The sequence below is a fragment of the Peromyscus eremicus genome, chromosome 10 (assembly GCF_949786415.1).
Source record: "Peromyscus eremicus chromosome 10, PerEre_H2_v1, whole genome shotgun sequence".
Taxonomy (NCBI): Eukaryota; Metazoa; Chordata; class Mammalia; order Rodentia; family Cricetidae; genus Peromyscus; species Peromyscus eremicus.
In genome coordinates, this window is record NC_081426.1 from 68773846 (window position 1) to 68786774 (window position 12929).

The 12929-nt window shown below is 42.6% G+C and overlaps 2 protein-coding genes across 2 annotated transcripts in view; both read left to right on the forward strand.

Moving 5' to 3' along the window:
- Positions 1 to 1966, forward strand: part of Paics (phosphoribosylaminoimidazole carboxylase and phosphoribosylaminoimidazolesuccinocarboxamide synthase) — a 36155-nt gene extending 34189 nt beyond the window's left edge. Inside the window, 2 exon segments of the mRNA XM_059276050.1 lie at positions 880 to 1038; positions 1277 to 1966. Coding sequence (XP_059132033.1) covers positions 880 to 1038; positions 1277 to 1443 — 326 coding nt within the window. The 3' untranslated portion in view covers positions 1444 to 1966.
- A 5678-nt stretch (positions 1967 to 7644) lies between these two features.
- Srp72 (signal recognition particle 72) overlaps positions 7645 to 12929 on the forward strand; it is a 29979-nt gene continuing 24694 nt past the window's right edge. Inside the window, exons 1-3 of the mRNA XM_059274584.1 lie at positions 7645 to 7805; positions 9212 to 9332; positions 11119 to 11242. Of these exons, the coding sequence (XP_059130567.1) occupies positions 7697 to 7805; positions 9212 to 9332; positions 11119 to 11242 (354 nt within the window). The 5' untranslated portion in view covers positions 7645 to 7696. The remainder of the gene's footprint in view (positions 7806 to 9211; positions 9333 to 11118; positions 11243 to 12929) is intronic.

Below are 12929 nucleotides of genomic sequence, written 5' to 3' on the forward strand. Positions count from 1 at the left end.
AGCTCAGTTGGTAGAGTGCTTTCTTAGCATGCAAGAAATTCAGGATTCAATATCCAGCACCACATAAAACCAGGAACAGATATCAGCTATAATCATAACAGCTGAGAAGGTCAGGGTTGCTGTAATTCAAGCTGAGCCTGGGCTAGAGTAAGACCCTATGTGAAATATATCAAGTTCTTAAAGTTTGAAATTTGCATATGCACTTCGTTGTTGGTTGTCCACACTGGAAGTGATTGAGCCTGTAGTCTCAAGCACCCTAAGCATTTTAACTGCGGGTGCTTTACTCCATGGACCCGGCACCTAGACACTGAATATTCCCTATTAAATGAGTCTCCTGGCACCCTGTTGAGGGACAACTCAACATGAAAGATAGCTGGTGAGGATCTCCATGGTGCTGAGGCTAAGCAGCAATAGCAGAAGGAAGCTATGAGCTGGCCATTCCCTCACCAGCTTCACGACATTCCCTTTATACTCTAGATCTCAAAAATGGCCAGACCTACTCTACCTAGGTTATTATTTACTGTACTGTTCGGTAGCAAGGTGAACCCTAATTTTGAATGTGTGTATGCAAGCATCTTTTAGATACTTTTTCCATAGCAGACTACTAAAAGATTAAGTTCATTTTTTTATGTTCATTTTTATTGTATAAGTGCATACAGATTCATGTACCATGGAGCATGCATGGAGGTTAGAGAGCAGCTTGCATGAGTCAGTTAGTTCTCTCCTATTATAGGAGTCCTAGAGGTCAAGCATAGGTCATCAGGCTTGGCAACAAAGTCTCCCTTACCCACAAAGCCATCTCACCTGCCCAGCATTGTCTTGTTCCTGCTGTTATTGTCAACAAAACAAAAGGACCTGATTATCTTGTCATTTCCCTAGGGGATGGCATACCTACTGTATTTGTCGCAGTGGCAGGCAGAAGCAATGGTTTGGGACCAGTGATGTCTGGTAATACTGCATATCCAGTTATCAGCTGTCCCCCCATCACACCAGACTGGGGTGCTCAGGATGTCTGGTCATCTCTTCGACTGCCCAGTGGTAAGACCTATATACCCAAAATTTCAAGATGCAATCTCAGTGTCTCTACCTAGTCTTATCTATTAATATTTGATTACACTTCTTAGCCATAGCCTACTAATTTTAAGTCAGATTTTATATTATTCTATATTTATATGCTTAATAAGCATTTAAGAAATAAGGACTTGGATTTCTTATCTTTTTATTTATTTTTAAGTTAACAGCTCATTTTTCTGTCTTTTTCTTTCTGAACCAATAGGTCTTGGCTGTTCAACTATACTTTCTCCAGAAGGATCTGCCCAGTTTGCTGCTCAGATATTTGGGTTAAACAACCATTTGGTGTGGGCCAAACTTCGAGCCAGCATATTGAACACATGGATATCTTTAAAGCAAGCTGACAAGAAAATCAGAGAATGCAATTTGTAAAAGTAATTTTTAGGAGAAAAGTTAACATTCCTAGTTTGGATTAAAAAGAAAAGAATTCAAGCAAAATGATTTCACATCAGAGAAAACAATTCAGTTTACTAGTGAACAAATGAGCCTGGATGTATGGGTTGACAGATTGTCAGTGAGTATTTGTTACTGATATTCTCTAGCTCTGAATAGTGATGTATCCCTGTAACCTCATTACACCAGAGGCTGAGGCAGAAGGTCTATATGTTAAGATTCTATTGGAAAAAAAAAACTATAGTTAGTAAAATTGGTATGACACTATTAAATTGTATTCCACCTACTGTATAGCCATTGTTGGGCAGTTATGTAACATTAGCAAAGAAATGTCATTGATGGAGCTGGAGCTGTGGCTCTTCCAGAGGAACTGAGTTGGTTAATTAAGTATGATTCCTAAATGCTAATAATGACTTTTTGTAAATCACTAGTTGCTACTTGATCTTTTGCAGTTCATGATTTGAAAATTAAAATACTTGTATTGTTTATGCTAATAACAGTATATTCTCACTGCATGGTCTGTACATTGTAGGTCATTATCTAAGAAAGTACACAGCTCCAGGAGTCTCCAGCTAAGTTTGTGCTTTCTTGGGCTTGTTTTTACAGTGGTGAAGAAACCCTAGGGCCTTAACCATGGTTTGCTTGGGGCTTTTGTTTTTAAAGTAATTGAGAGCAGGGGTGGAAGAAGCACATGGAACGGAAGTGTGCAGAGGGCTCTTTCCTGAGGTTTGGGGTGTTAGGACAGTTCTCCATGGAAAAAGGCAGTCACCTTGCCATTCCAATAAAAGATGAGTAAATACTGCTTAGCTGTTTAGCTAGGTTTGGTAGGTGCCTCTGTGGGTCATAAACTTTTATTTTCTGTAAAATGTTTCAGCCACACCTTCGGTCACCCTCCTACCAACCGCCTTTTTCAGAATTGGATCTCCAGTTTGTAATCAGGGAGTGGGTGGGTAGGTGAGGTGGTGGGCTAGTTGGTTGTTTTGCTAGTATATAATCTGGACAGTGGCCCTAGCCAGATTCACTTCTGTAACCTCTGACGTTACAGAGAAGACACATTTTGTCCTTCATGAAGCTTAGCTGTAGATGCCATCAGTGTTTCCCCATCCTTTGCCATGGTCATCACATGCATTTTTAGGGAAGTGACCTAATCCACTGAGCCAGTTCGGTCTTGTGTTTACTCCTCTCTTCTGCTCTGCTGGCTTCTCTACCTTAAGGACTCTCGATAGTCTTGAACATATTTACTATGCCTAGCTTGAAATTTTGTGCTCCCTTTCAGTGCCAACTACCACACCAGCAAGTTGGCTACAAATATACAAAATCTAGGAAGGGTGGGATTATAGATTATAGAGAGTTCTTTATATGAATGAACTCATTGTCTTTTTTTTTTTTTTCTTATTAAACAGCAGGGAAATCTTTATTGTAGTTTATCTGAAACCCATAATTCAGTATTTGGAAATCACTGCATTACATTATACAGCACTGATTTCCTATAGGTCACTATTCTTTAATCTGAGCAGCCATGTGTTTGCATGTAATTTACATGTCCATTTGTTATGAGAAGGGAGTTTAGGCTTGCAGAGAAGCTGCCACAGATGAAATGGTGACAAACCCACACCAGTCTGTATGTCTAACCTCTCACCTACTCAGATGTTACCTCATATGATCTACTTGCTTGGGCCCTGTAGGATGTAACTAACCACTCCTTCAGCTAGTCATTAAGATAAACTTACTGATCTTTTCACACCCTTTTCTTAGGTATTGGTGCCTTTACTGTAAAGTTCTTAGCAGTGTTAAGTGAACTTAACACTTTAAGCTAAAGCTAGGATGAATGACTCCTAGCTCTGTACTGCTAGACTTTGTATGTTTAACCATTTGTTTCTGCCTGTCTGTCCCATGGGCACCATCGTAAAATCATAGTGCCTGTAACTTCAGGCTGCTACATTCACTGTCTGCTAAGTTAGAAACTTGATTTCAACCTTGATCTTCTCTAACCTTTCACAACCTTAATTGCCAAGTCTTGTCCATTTTAACTTCTGTCTAGGCTTTGAATCGACACTGTCCTATCTTCTATACAAATGAGAGTTAAGATTTAACATTTGCCTGATGCCTACAGGCCCCCATTCTCCCCTGAGCCTTTGATTACCCTAAGACTAATGCAGTCTTCTCATTTTGCAGCATAGATTCTGAAAAGGTTTGGCTCTTTATTTAAAAAAAAAAAAAATGCATAGACTGATCCAGGTGTTGGTGGCACATGAAAATCCCAGCACTTTGGAGGCAGAGGCAGGTGGGTCTCTGATTTCGAGGCCAGCCTGGTCTACACAGAGAAACCTTGCCTTGAAAAAAGAAAAATCCATAAATCATTGGATTTCATAGGTTCCTTAGCTATTTGAAAGCCTGTCTGTGGACAAGAGGTTAAAAGTCATTGGTGTAAGCAAGGCCTGATAATGAAACTCTGATCCCAGCTACTCAAGAGTCTCCCAGGTTCAAGGCCAGCCTAGGCCATGTGAGACCCTCTTAGAAAGGGAAAGGTGCTGGGGATATAGTCTAGTGGTAGAGTACTTCTGTGGCATGCACAAGGCCCTGGGAGGAGGAATCACTTATCCCCCCACAAACATTAAAATGCTGGTTACTTGGTCTTCATTCTCAGTTTCCATAAAACATAACCATGGAGTCTATAATCGTTCTCTGCTGGATTGTAAACTCTAGAGAAATCTGTACATGTTTCCTCACGCTGTTGGATACACCTGACCGAAGCCACTTAAAAGGGTGGGTTTATTTTGGCTCACAGTGGGGAAGGCATGCTGGCAGAAGTCCCTAGTCATGTGCTCTCACGGTCAGAAAGCAGAAAGGTAAGTGAATGCAAGTGCTCAGCTCCCTCTCTGCTTTTCACACTTGTCCATGGCCTGGCTCATGGGGTGGTGCTGCCCATGTTCAACGTGAGTCATCCTGGCTCACTTAAACTTTTCTGGAAACACCCTCACCAGCACATCCAACGGTGTGTTTCCATGGTGATTATAAGTCCTGTCAACTTGGCAGTGAAGATTAACCATCACAGTTTTTGCTATGCCTAGGTGTCTCCTAGATATTAGAATTACATTGTTTTTAAACATCTAGACAGGCTTACTGTTTGTTCCTTAAACAGCCATAGCCATGTGCTGATGTTCCTGCTCTACCACCCCTTTGTGGAAGACCCCAGCTAACTGGCACATTTTTAAGCATGGATAGACTAGTTAATAGGATCGTCCATTAAGCAGTGGTCACCATCAGTTTTACCACTTGTTTTTAAATTTTATTTTTAAATATGTATCCAGGTGTGGGTATGTGCATGTGAGTATCAATGTCCTCAGACCAGAGTTGTCAGATTTTCCTAGAACTGGGGTTACTTCCTAATGCGGGTGATGGGAATCATGCAGGTCCTCTTAACCAATGAGCAATTTCTCTAGCTCATTAGTTTCTTTTAATATGCAGTATAAGTCTTCAGTATAATTGTTTTGTGTGTCTCAAAGTATGTTTTGTTAATGCACATCAACTTTCGTCATTTCCATGGTTTGTAGAGAAACATTTTTAAGTGTGCAAGTAGTACAGTTTTTATTAAGTTTGCCCCACACTTGATCTATGGCCGAGGGTAACCTTGAACTTCTGATCCTCCTACCACTGCCACCTGGTTTATGTGGTGCTGAGGATTGGACCCACGCCTTTGTGAATGCTAGGCAAGCACTCTGCCAACTAGCTACATCCCCAGCCCTGGTTTTTAAATTTTTGTTGTTATTCTACTTGGAATTTCTGTTGCTTCAATAAATAACCTAAAATCAAGTGAGTTAATAATATATGTAAACCTGGCAAATGACTATATTACATCTATTTAACATCCTGTATAAAAAATGAAATTCTAACTAACTCACCATGAAAACCACCCTAACTAGATCATCAGCTAGCTTTGTTTCTGAGCTGTGGTCCAGACTGCCATTATTTAGCATGGGAATCCCTAGAGCAGGTTAACCTGTGGTCCCAGCATATGAAAGGCAGTTCAGGCTGATGTGGGGCTAAATAGCACTTGTCTCATGGGATAGTTAGTGTAAAATATGTGTGGGAGCTTCTCAGGGGTCCTGAGTGGCCAAGTTTGGCCATACACTTACAAGCTTCTCAACCTCTGCAGCTGTCAGGTTAATTACAAGTCTTCGTGTGCATACACCATTGCTTCTCTTTCCCTGGAGACCTCCCACAAATACAACCTATAACATGCACAAGGTCCTGAGGATGCAAAGATGAGTAAAGCTGGATTTCTGCCCTTACAAAGTCTTTGCTAAACAGTCCTTTGTAGTGTTTGGAAATTTTGGTGGGGGGGGGGGGGTGGTTGGTTTTGGTTATTGATTTTGGTTGATTTTTGTTTGGGATCACCCACTCCTGTGGAAGGGATTGAACTGGGGTCATGTGTGCTAGGCAAACAACTACCACTGAATTAGAGCTTCAGTACTTTAAATGATCCTAATATGGAACAGTGACAAGGTACTTTTGATAGACTTTGTTCTCCAAAGAAAAATACAGAGAACAAAAGGGGATTAATGTCTCCTTTCATTCTCGATCTTCAGTTTTTCCATAAAACTTATTACCACCTAGTAGTATGTGTGTGTGTATCTATATATATTTTATTGTCTATCACTTCCAACTAGGAAGTACATAACCCAAGTACACTGGACATTTTGTTTCATCTCAACAACTGTAAAGTTCTAGCATGGGCATGTATGTGGCACTGAAATACTCACTGAATGAAAAAAGTGCATATTCCCAAAGATGGGGACGCAGAACTAATGTCTGTCCAGCAGCTGTCCTCCAAAGGTCCCTTTCACACTGTTGGAAGGTGGTGGAAGTTTTAGAAGTGGGGACCTAGTCCGGGGTGTGCTCTTAAAGGGGACATTTGGACTGGGACTTCTCCAGCTTCTTGCTTCCCAGTAATCATTACGTGAGCAGCTTTGGGTGACTACCACAAGCTTCCCACCATGATGCTCTTCCTGGCCAAGGTTCCAAAACAACAAAGCCAACCTACCGTGGGCTGAAATTTGTGAAATCATGATCCAAGATATTCTTTTCTCAAATTCAACATGATGTATTAAGCTGAGTGTATAAAGTTGGCAGGCACCATATGACCATTGGCTAGACAGTTTCAGCCTTTGACTCAGACAAGAAATATAGAGTGGTTTAAAAGCTGAGTAACAGCCTGGCAGTGGTGGCGTACACGTTTAATCCCAGGCAGAGGGAGGTGGATCTTCATGAGTTCAATGCCAGTTTGGTTTACAAATCGAGTTCCAGAGCAGTCAGAGCTGTTACAGAGAAACCCTGTCTCGAGAAAAAAAACAAAAAGCTTATTAACAACCGCCATTAGGAGAACCTGGGGTTGACTGGGGGAAGTGAAGGGAGGTTTAGCACAGGTCTCCTAGGTACATAAAAAGCAGTGATAGTAAACAAAGTAAGGTCTCTGGCCTCAGGACTGTAAGAGTGAGATGGGACTTGAAGGATCAGTGCTCAACAGTCTTGTACCGAGTGTGTAGCTGATGGTAAGAACATTTGCTTTATGGGACTGCTCTCCAGCCCCACACAAGGAAGTTGGCCCTCTGAACCAGAATGTAGACTGGATACATGAACAAGTTTCTTTAAAGAAATACTTTAAGGAAGTCCTCCAAGAAGTAGTTTACTATGTGGCATCTCCATGAGTTGGAGAATCCAGTTCAGAACGTGGGCATTCTCACCCGGTTGGGCTCCAGCCGTCTGCTCCTGAACTGGATCTTAAAAACCGACAATTTCGCCGGGCGGTGGTGGCGCACGCCTTTAATCCCAGCACTCGGGAGGCAGAGCCAGGCGGATCTCTGTGAGTTCGAAGCCAGCCTGGGCTACAGAGTGAGATCCAGGAAAGGCGCAAAGCTACACAGAGAAACCCTGTTTCGAAAAACCAAAAAGAAAAAAAAACCTGACAATTTCGGTGAGCCCCTTCTGAATCCGATGCCCGCTTCCTCCAGCCGCCTTTTCATCGGGAGTAGGAGTGATAGTCACTGGGTAAACAAATTTCTAGCAGCGAAACCCTAAGAAGACCGGCTCCCGACGCTAGCTCTGGGACCGACACGCTCGTGACTCCCGGTCTCCTAGCAACCGCCAACTTCCTCCTCCGCCCGGCCAACCTCGAGATTCTCTTCCGGGGCAGAGGTCGCCCCTCTCCTCCCACCCCCTCGTCTCCTCCAAGATGGCGAGCGGCGGCAGCGGCGGGGTGTCGGTGCCTGCGCTGTGGAGTGAGGTGAACCGTTATGGCCAGAACGGCGACTTCACGCGTGCCCTCAAGACCGTCAACAAGAGTGAGTGTCCCGGCGGCCGGGGCCGTCAGGGGGACGCCGCCCGGGCCCAGCGCGCGACCCCCGGGCACAGCGCCGTGGGGACCGCTGCGTCCTCCGGCGCAGCCCCAAGCCCGGGGCCGGGTCGCAGCCCCGCGGCCACCGGCGGCCCGAGCCCGGCTGCTGAGGGCCACGTGTACTTCCCTCCGTACCCGCGGGATCCGACGCGAGGGGGAGGGGGGACTTAAAGAGACCGCGGCGCCCGGAACCGCTCCCAAATTGGTCTTGATCCCTTATCCTCTGCCGGATTTTTGCGGGGATGTCCGATTGACTCCTCTTCTTCGTTATCTTGAGGGAAGTGATCCAGACAGTGTCGTGGAGGAGACTTGTTGACTGGGGCTGGGGCAGGAGTAGGGGGCAGGAGAAGGCACCTTCCTCGATACACGTAACATCCGTGTTGCAGACAAGGTGGAAGTGTTGCACGTTCTAAAGGGGAGAGGTGTCAATGTCCAGCCTACCATTTACTCGTTTCCGCGTACAGAGTCTCCCCCGTGGTGTTTAGCCAGAGAGTGAGTGTGTGTGTGTGTGTGTGTGTGTGTGTGTCCGCGTGAGTGCGACAACATTTAAAATAACCTAGGAAGAAAAGTTTGATCTGTGTTCTTATCCTCATAAGTGATCATTTCTCATTGAATTGTCTTCATTGTGAGATTCCATACGTTGTTATTCTCCACTACATGCCTGTAATATGGCCATGCCGTAGTCTGTTCAGTAGATGCACCTGCGTGTGTTAGGCTTGGTAATGTAACTGCCAAATGGTTTAGCTGTGCAAAGCAATAGTTATGTAAAGGGTTTAGCAGTAACATGCACTTGGCAACTTTGGGGTTTTGAGTTACTATGAAAATAGTGATGGTGACCCCAGTGCATTGAGGGGAATAGCTACTAATTAGAATCCTTGATTCCCAGACTTACTTGAGTTGACAGTAGCCCTTAACTGGGCCTCCAACCAGTACATAGCAGCAGTGTAACCCTCTGCGGCAATACTTGAATCAGCCAAGAGTGCCACTTCAGCAGTAAATATTAATTTCTAGAAATCCCTTTGATTCCTAAACTGAGAATTGAACTCCTGTAGTTGACCAGGAGCAAGGGCAGCTATGATCTTAGTCATTTTGACACTGACCTGCGTTGAACCTAGGCCGCCTGAGTTATTTGTACGTCTCTTCGATCTCCTTATGGGAAAGGGAAGTTTTGAGTGTTTCTTTGGAACATTTCCACAAGATAAATGGTGTCTCCGTTGTACTTTTTGTTTTGCAGTGCTGGAAATTGGACTTAGGGCCTCACATTTGTTAGGCACGCTATATTGCCATTTTTATTTAGTAAAAATGGGGGAAAGGCGTGGATTTAAAAATGACTTTTCTAAAATTGTTCTCTAGTATTGCAGATTAACAAGGATGATGTAACCGCCCTGCACTGTAAAGTTGTCTGCCTTATCCAGAATGGAAGTTTCAAAGAAGCCTTGAATGTCATCAATACTCACACCAAAGTGTTAGCCAAGTAAGTGATCCATTAGCTGTACAGTTATTAGAAATACTTTTGTTAGAGTTGTGTAACCTCTCCCATTGTTTTCTTGCACTGGTCACTTACTTTTGACCTACTTTCTTTGCCCTCTTTTTTTCTTCTCTTTGGTTTTGGTTTTGGTTGTCATCGGTCCTTCTGAAATTGGAAGAAGCAGTACTAACCTTTGTTCTCTTCTGCTCTTGGAAGAATTTCATAGGTGTTTTGGTTTGGGGTTTTCTGTTTGTTTGTTTGTTTTTCTGGGTTTTCATTGTTTTGTATTTGCATGTTTGTTTGTTCTGGATCTGAGCCGAGCTAGCCTGGAACTCACAATGTAGCCCAAGCTAGTCTCAAACTTACAATCCTCCTGTTTCAGCCTCCTGATGATGGGGTTGCAGGTAAGTGCCACAGTCCCCAGCTGTCTCTCTTTGGAACTGCTAAGAAGGAACAAACCATAATGCAGAACATAAATGTGAAAAGAGCCAGATATACAACTTATGCTTGTAATCCTGCTGAGGCAAATATCTCATTTGAGGCCATCTTGGGCTATATACTAAGACCCTGTTTCCAAAGGTGGAGTATCTATCAAATAGAGATGTGTAAGTTTAGAGTATAAAAACCTCTAAATCCATAGAAGGCTTTAAGACAATGGGGCAGCCTTAGCCCGACCTCTGGCCCTAGCTCCATTAGTTGTTTAGGCCGACGTCTTTCAGTTGTTTGTTTTCAGTTATTGACGGCTGTGTTTGTTTGTTTGTTTGTTTGTTTGATCATTTCACAGAGCATGAACTTCCTGAATGGTTACTTTTTTGCATTTGCTTTGATAAATTTTTTCTGAGTGGGAGATTTTGGTTGAAACTTGAAAATGAATTTTAGATATCATATTAGTGTAGATGAGCTTTTTAAATCTGGATATTTAAATGCTGCTTGCTTGCTTGTATCTTTACCAGTTACTTAGTTATAAATACAATATTTTACTTCTAATTATTTTTTTTCCTTGATAATTATTTGGTTCGTGAACCAAAACACAAGCATCATATAGCTTATTTTATTAGGTAGATTTAAGAAGCTTTTTTCTTTGGAGACAGCATCTCATGTCTCCCAGACTGGCCTCAAGCTCCTGAGGTAACTGAGGAAGAGCTTAGGTTTCTGATCTCAACCTGTACTTCCCAGTGCTGAGATAACAGGCATGGACCACCACATCCAGCCATGAGGTGCTGGGCATAGAACCTGGCCGGGGCTTTGTGTATCCTAGGCAAGCACTCTTACCAACTGAGTGTTTGTGTTGTCTTTGTATCTAAGGCAGTTGTGTATTTAGCTAGTCCATGATTGACTTCTTTAATACTTGTTTCAAAATACTAGTAGTTTTTTTTTTTTAATATTCATAGAAAGAAGAGTAGATGAGGAAATGGATGTAGTACTTTGTGCCACTTTTAAGAGTCTCTGTGATTTGGGAGGCGAGTCACAAAGCTTTGTTGTGACTATTGAATAGATTAACATGTATCAAGTGCTTAGAGTAGTGGTTCTCAACCTTCCTAATGCTTCCACCCGACCATTTAACACAGTTCCTCATGTTTGGTGACCCCAACCATAAAGTTATTTTCATCGCTGCTTCATAACTGTAATTTTGCTACTGTTATGAATTGTAATACATGTTTTCTGATGGTCTTTGGGGGTCAAAACCTAGAGGTTGAGAACCATTGACTTAATGTAATACAGAATGTTACATTATTAGATACTAATCACATGCTGTTTTGTTTTGTTTTTGTTTTGTTTTGTTTTTCTTCAGTAACTCTCTCTCCTTTGAGAAGGCATATTGCGAGTATAGGCTGAACAGAATTGAAAATGCCTTGAAGACAATAGAAAGTGCCAACCAGCAGACAGACAAACTAAAGGAGCTTTATGGACAAGTGGTAATTACTGCTTTACATACCTGTTGACAGTCATCCCAAGTAGGCATGGCCTTCCCCATAACATGGAGCAGGGATGGGGAAATCCAGCCCGTCCTGATGCTCGACAAAGTTAGCCACCAAACCAGTTCTTGGGGTTTGGGTGTATTCCATGTTCCTGCTCTTCACTGGAAGAGCTGTGTGTCTAGTATTCTGTAAGATAAGACTTCTTCAGGGTTATTATATGAAATGTGACTTCTGGTTAGAACGGTAAAGGCCAGTGAGCTATGTACATAGGTGAAACCGTATTTCTAATATTAACTAGTATTCTGTTTCTTTTTTCTCAAGACAGGGTTTCTCTGTGTAGTTTTGCGACTTTTCTTGAACTCACTTGGTAGCCCAGGCTGGCCTCTAACTCACAGAGATCCCCCTGCCTCTGCCTCACAAGTGCTAGGATTAAAGGCATGTGCCACCACCCAGCTAGTATTCTAAGTTTAAAATAGGATGATAATGAAGGATAAGAATTTGGGGAGCTTTTTCAGTTTTATATATGTGTGAGTATTGTTTCCATGTATAGTGTGTGCACCACATGCTTGCTTCGTGCCCATGGAGGTCAGAAGACAGTATCTGATGCCCAGGAACTGGAGTTACAGAGTGGTTGTGAACCACCATGTAGGTGCTAGGAATTGAACCTGGGTCCTTTGCAAGAACAACGAGTACTCTTAACCGCAGAGCAGTCTCTCCAGCCCCTGAAAATATTCTTAAAGGATTTGAGACAAAATTAAGCCTGATCTGAAAGTGCTATTAATGATGAGAGGACAGAGATGTAAACTGGGTAATCACAGAGTAAGAGAACCAGTCTCTGTACACATAGTGGACTAATAGATCCAGAATAGCAGCTGTTACTGCCCCTTTTGTTTGTTTGTTTGTTTTTGTTTGTTTGTTTTATTTTTTGATTTTTCGAGACAGGGTTTCTCCGTGTAGTTTTGGTGCCTGTCCTGGATCTCACTCTGTAGACCAGGCTGGCCTCGAACTCACAGAGATCCGCCCAGCTCTGCCTCCCAAGTGCTGGGCTTGAAGGCGTGCACCACTGCTGCCCAGCCGTTTATTTTGTTTTAAGGCAGTTTATATAGCTCTGGCTGACCTGGAACTTGCTGTGTAGTTCAGACTGGCCTGAACTCCCAGAGATCTTCCTGCTTCTGCTTCCTGAATGCTGGAATAAAGGTGTGCACCACCACGCCCAGCCCTGTTACCTTCCTTTAAGAACAACTTGACTGAAGCAAGACTTAGGTTGTATGAACTTGGTACTACTGTCATTATGTGACATACCTGATTTCTGAGAAACAGAAAGAAAGTACAGGGGTGTATATAGTGAACGTCTAGGAAATGTTAAGTCTTTAGTTAGCATTGAATTTTTCTTGTTTACTGGCACTTAGTAATCATTTTGTGTGTGATCATTGTAATTCAGGTAACAGCATAGATTTCTTTTTTTTTCCAGTTCCATAAGTAATTCTATTTTTACGTAAACAGTTCCACAAAACAATTACATTTTTAACACAGAACAATTCATGAATCACCAGCATATATGCATACACAAAACTGCATCTTGAGTCAAGGTAGAAACAATAAATTTCTTCATTTAAACAGTTCCATTTTTAACCCAATTCCAGCAAACAATTCCTAGGTCATTACTATGAATAAACTCAAAATT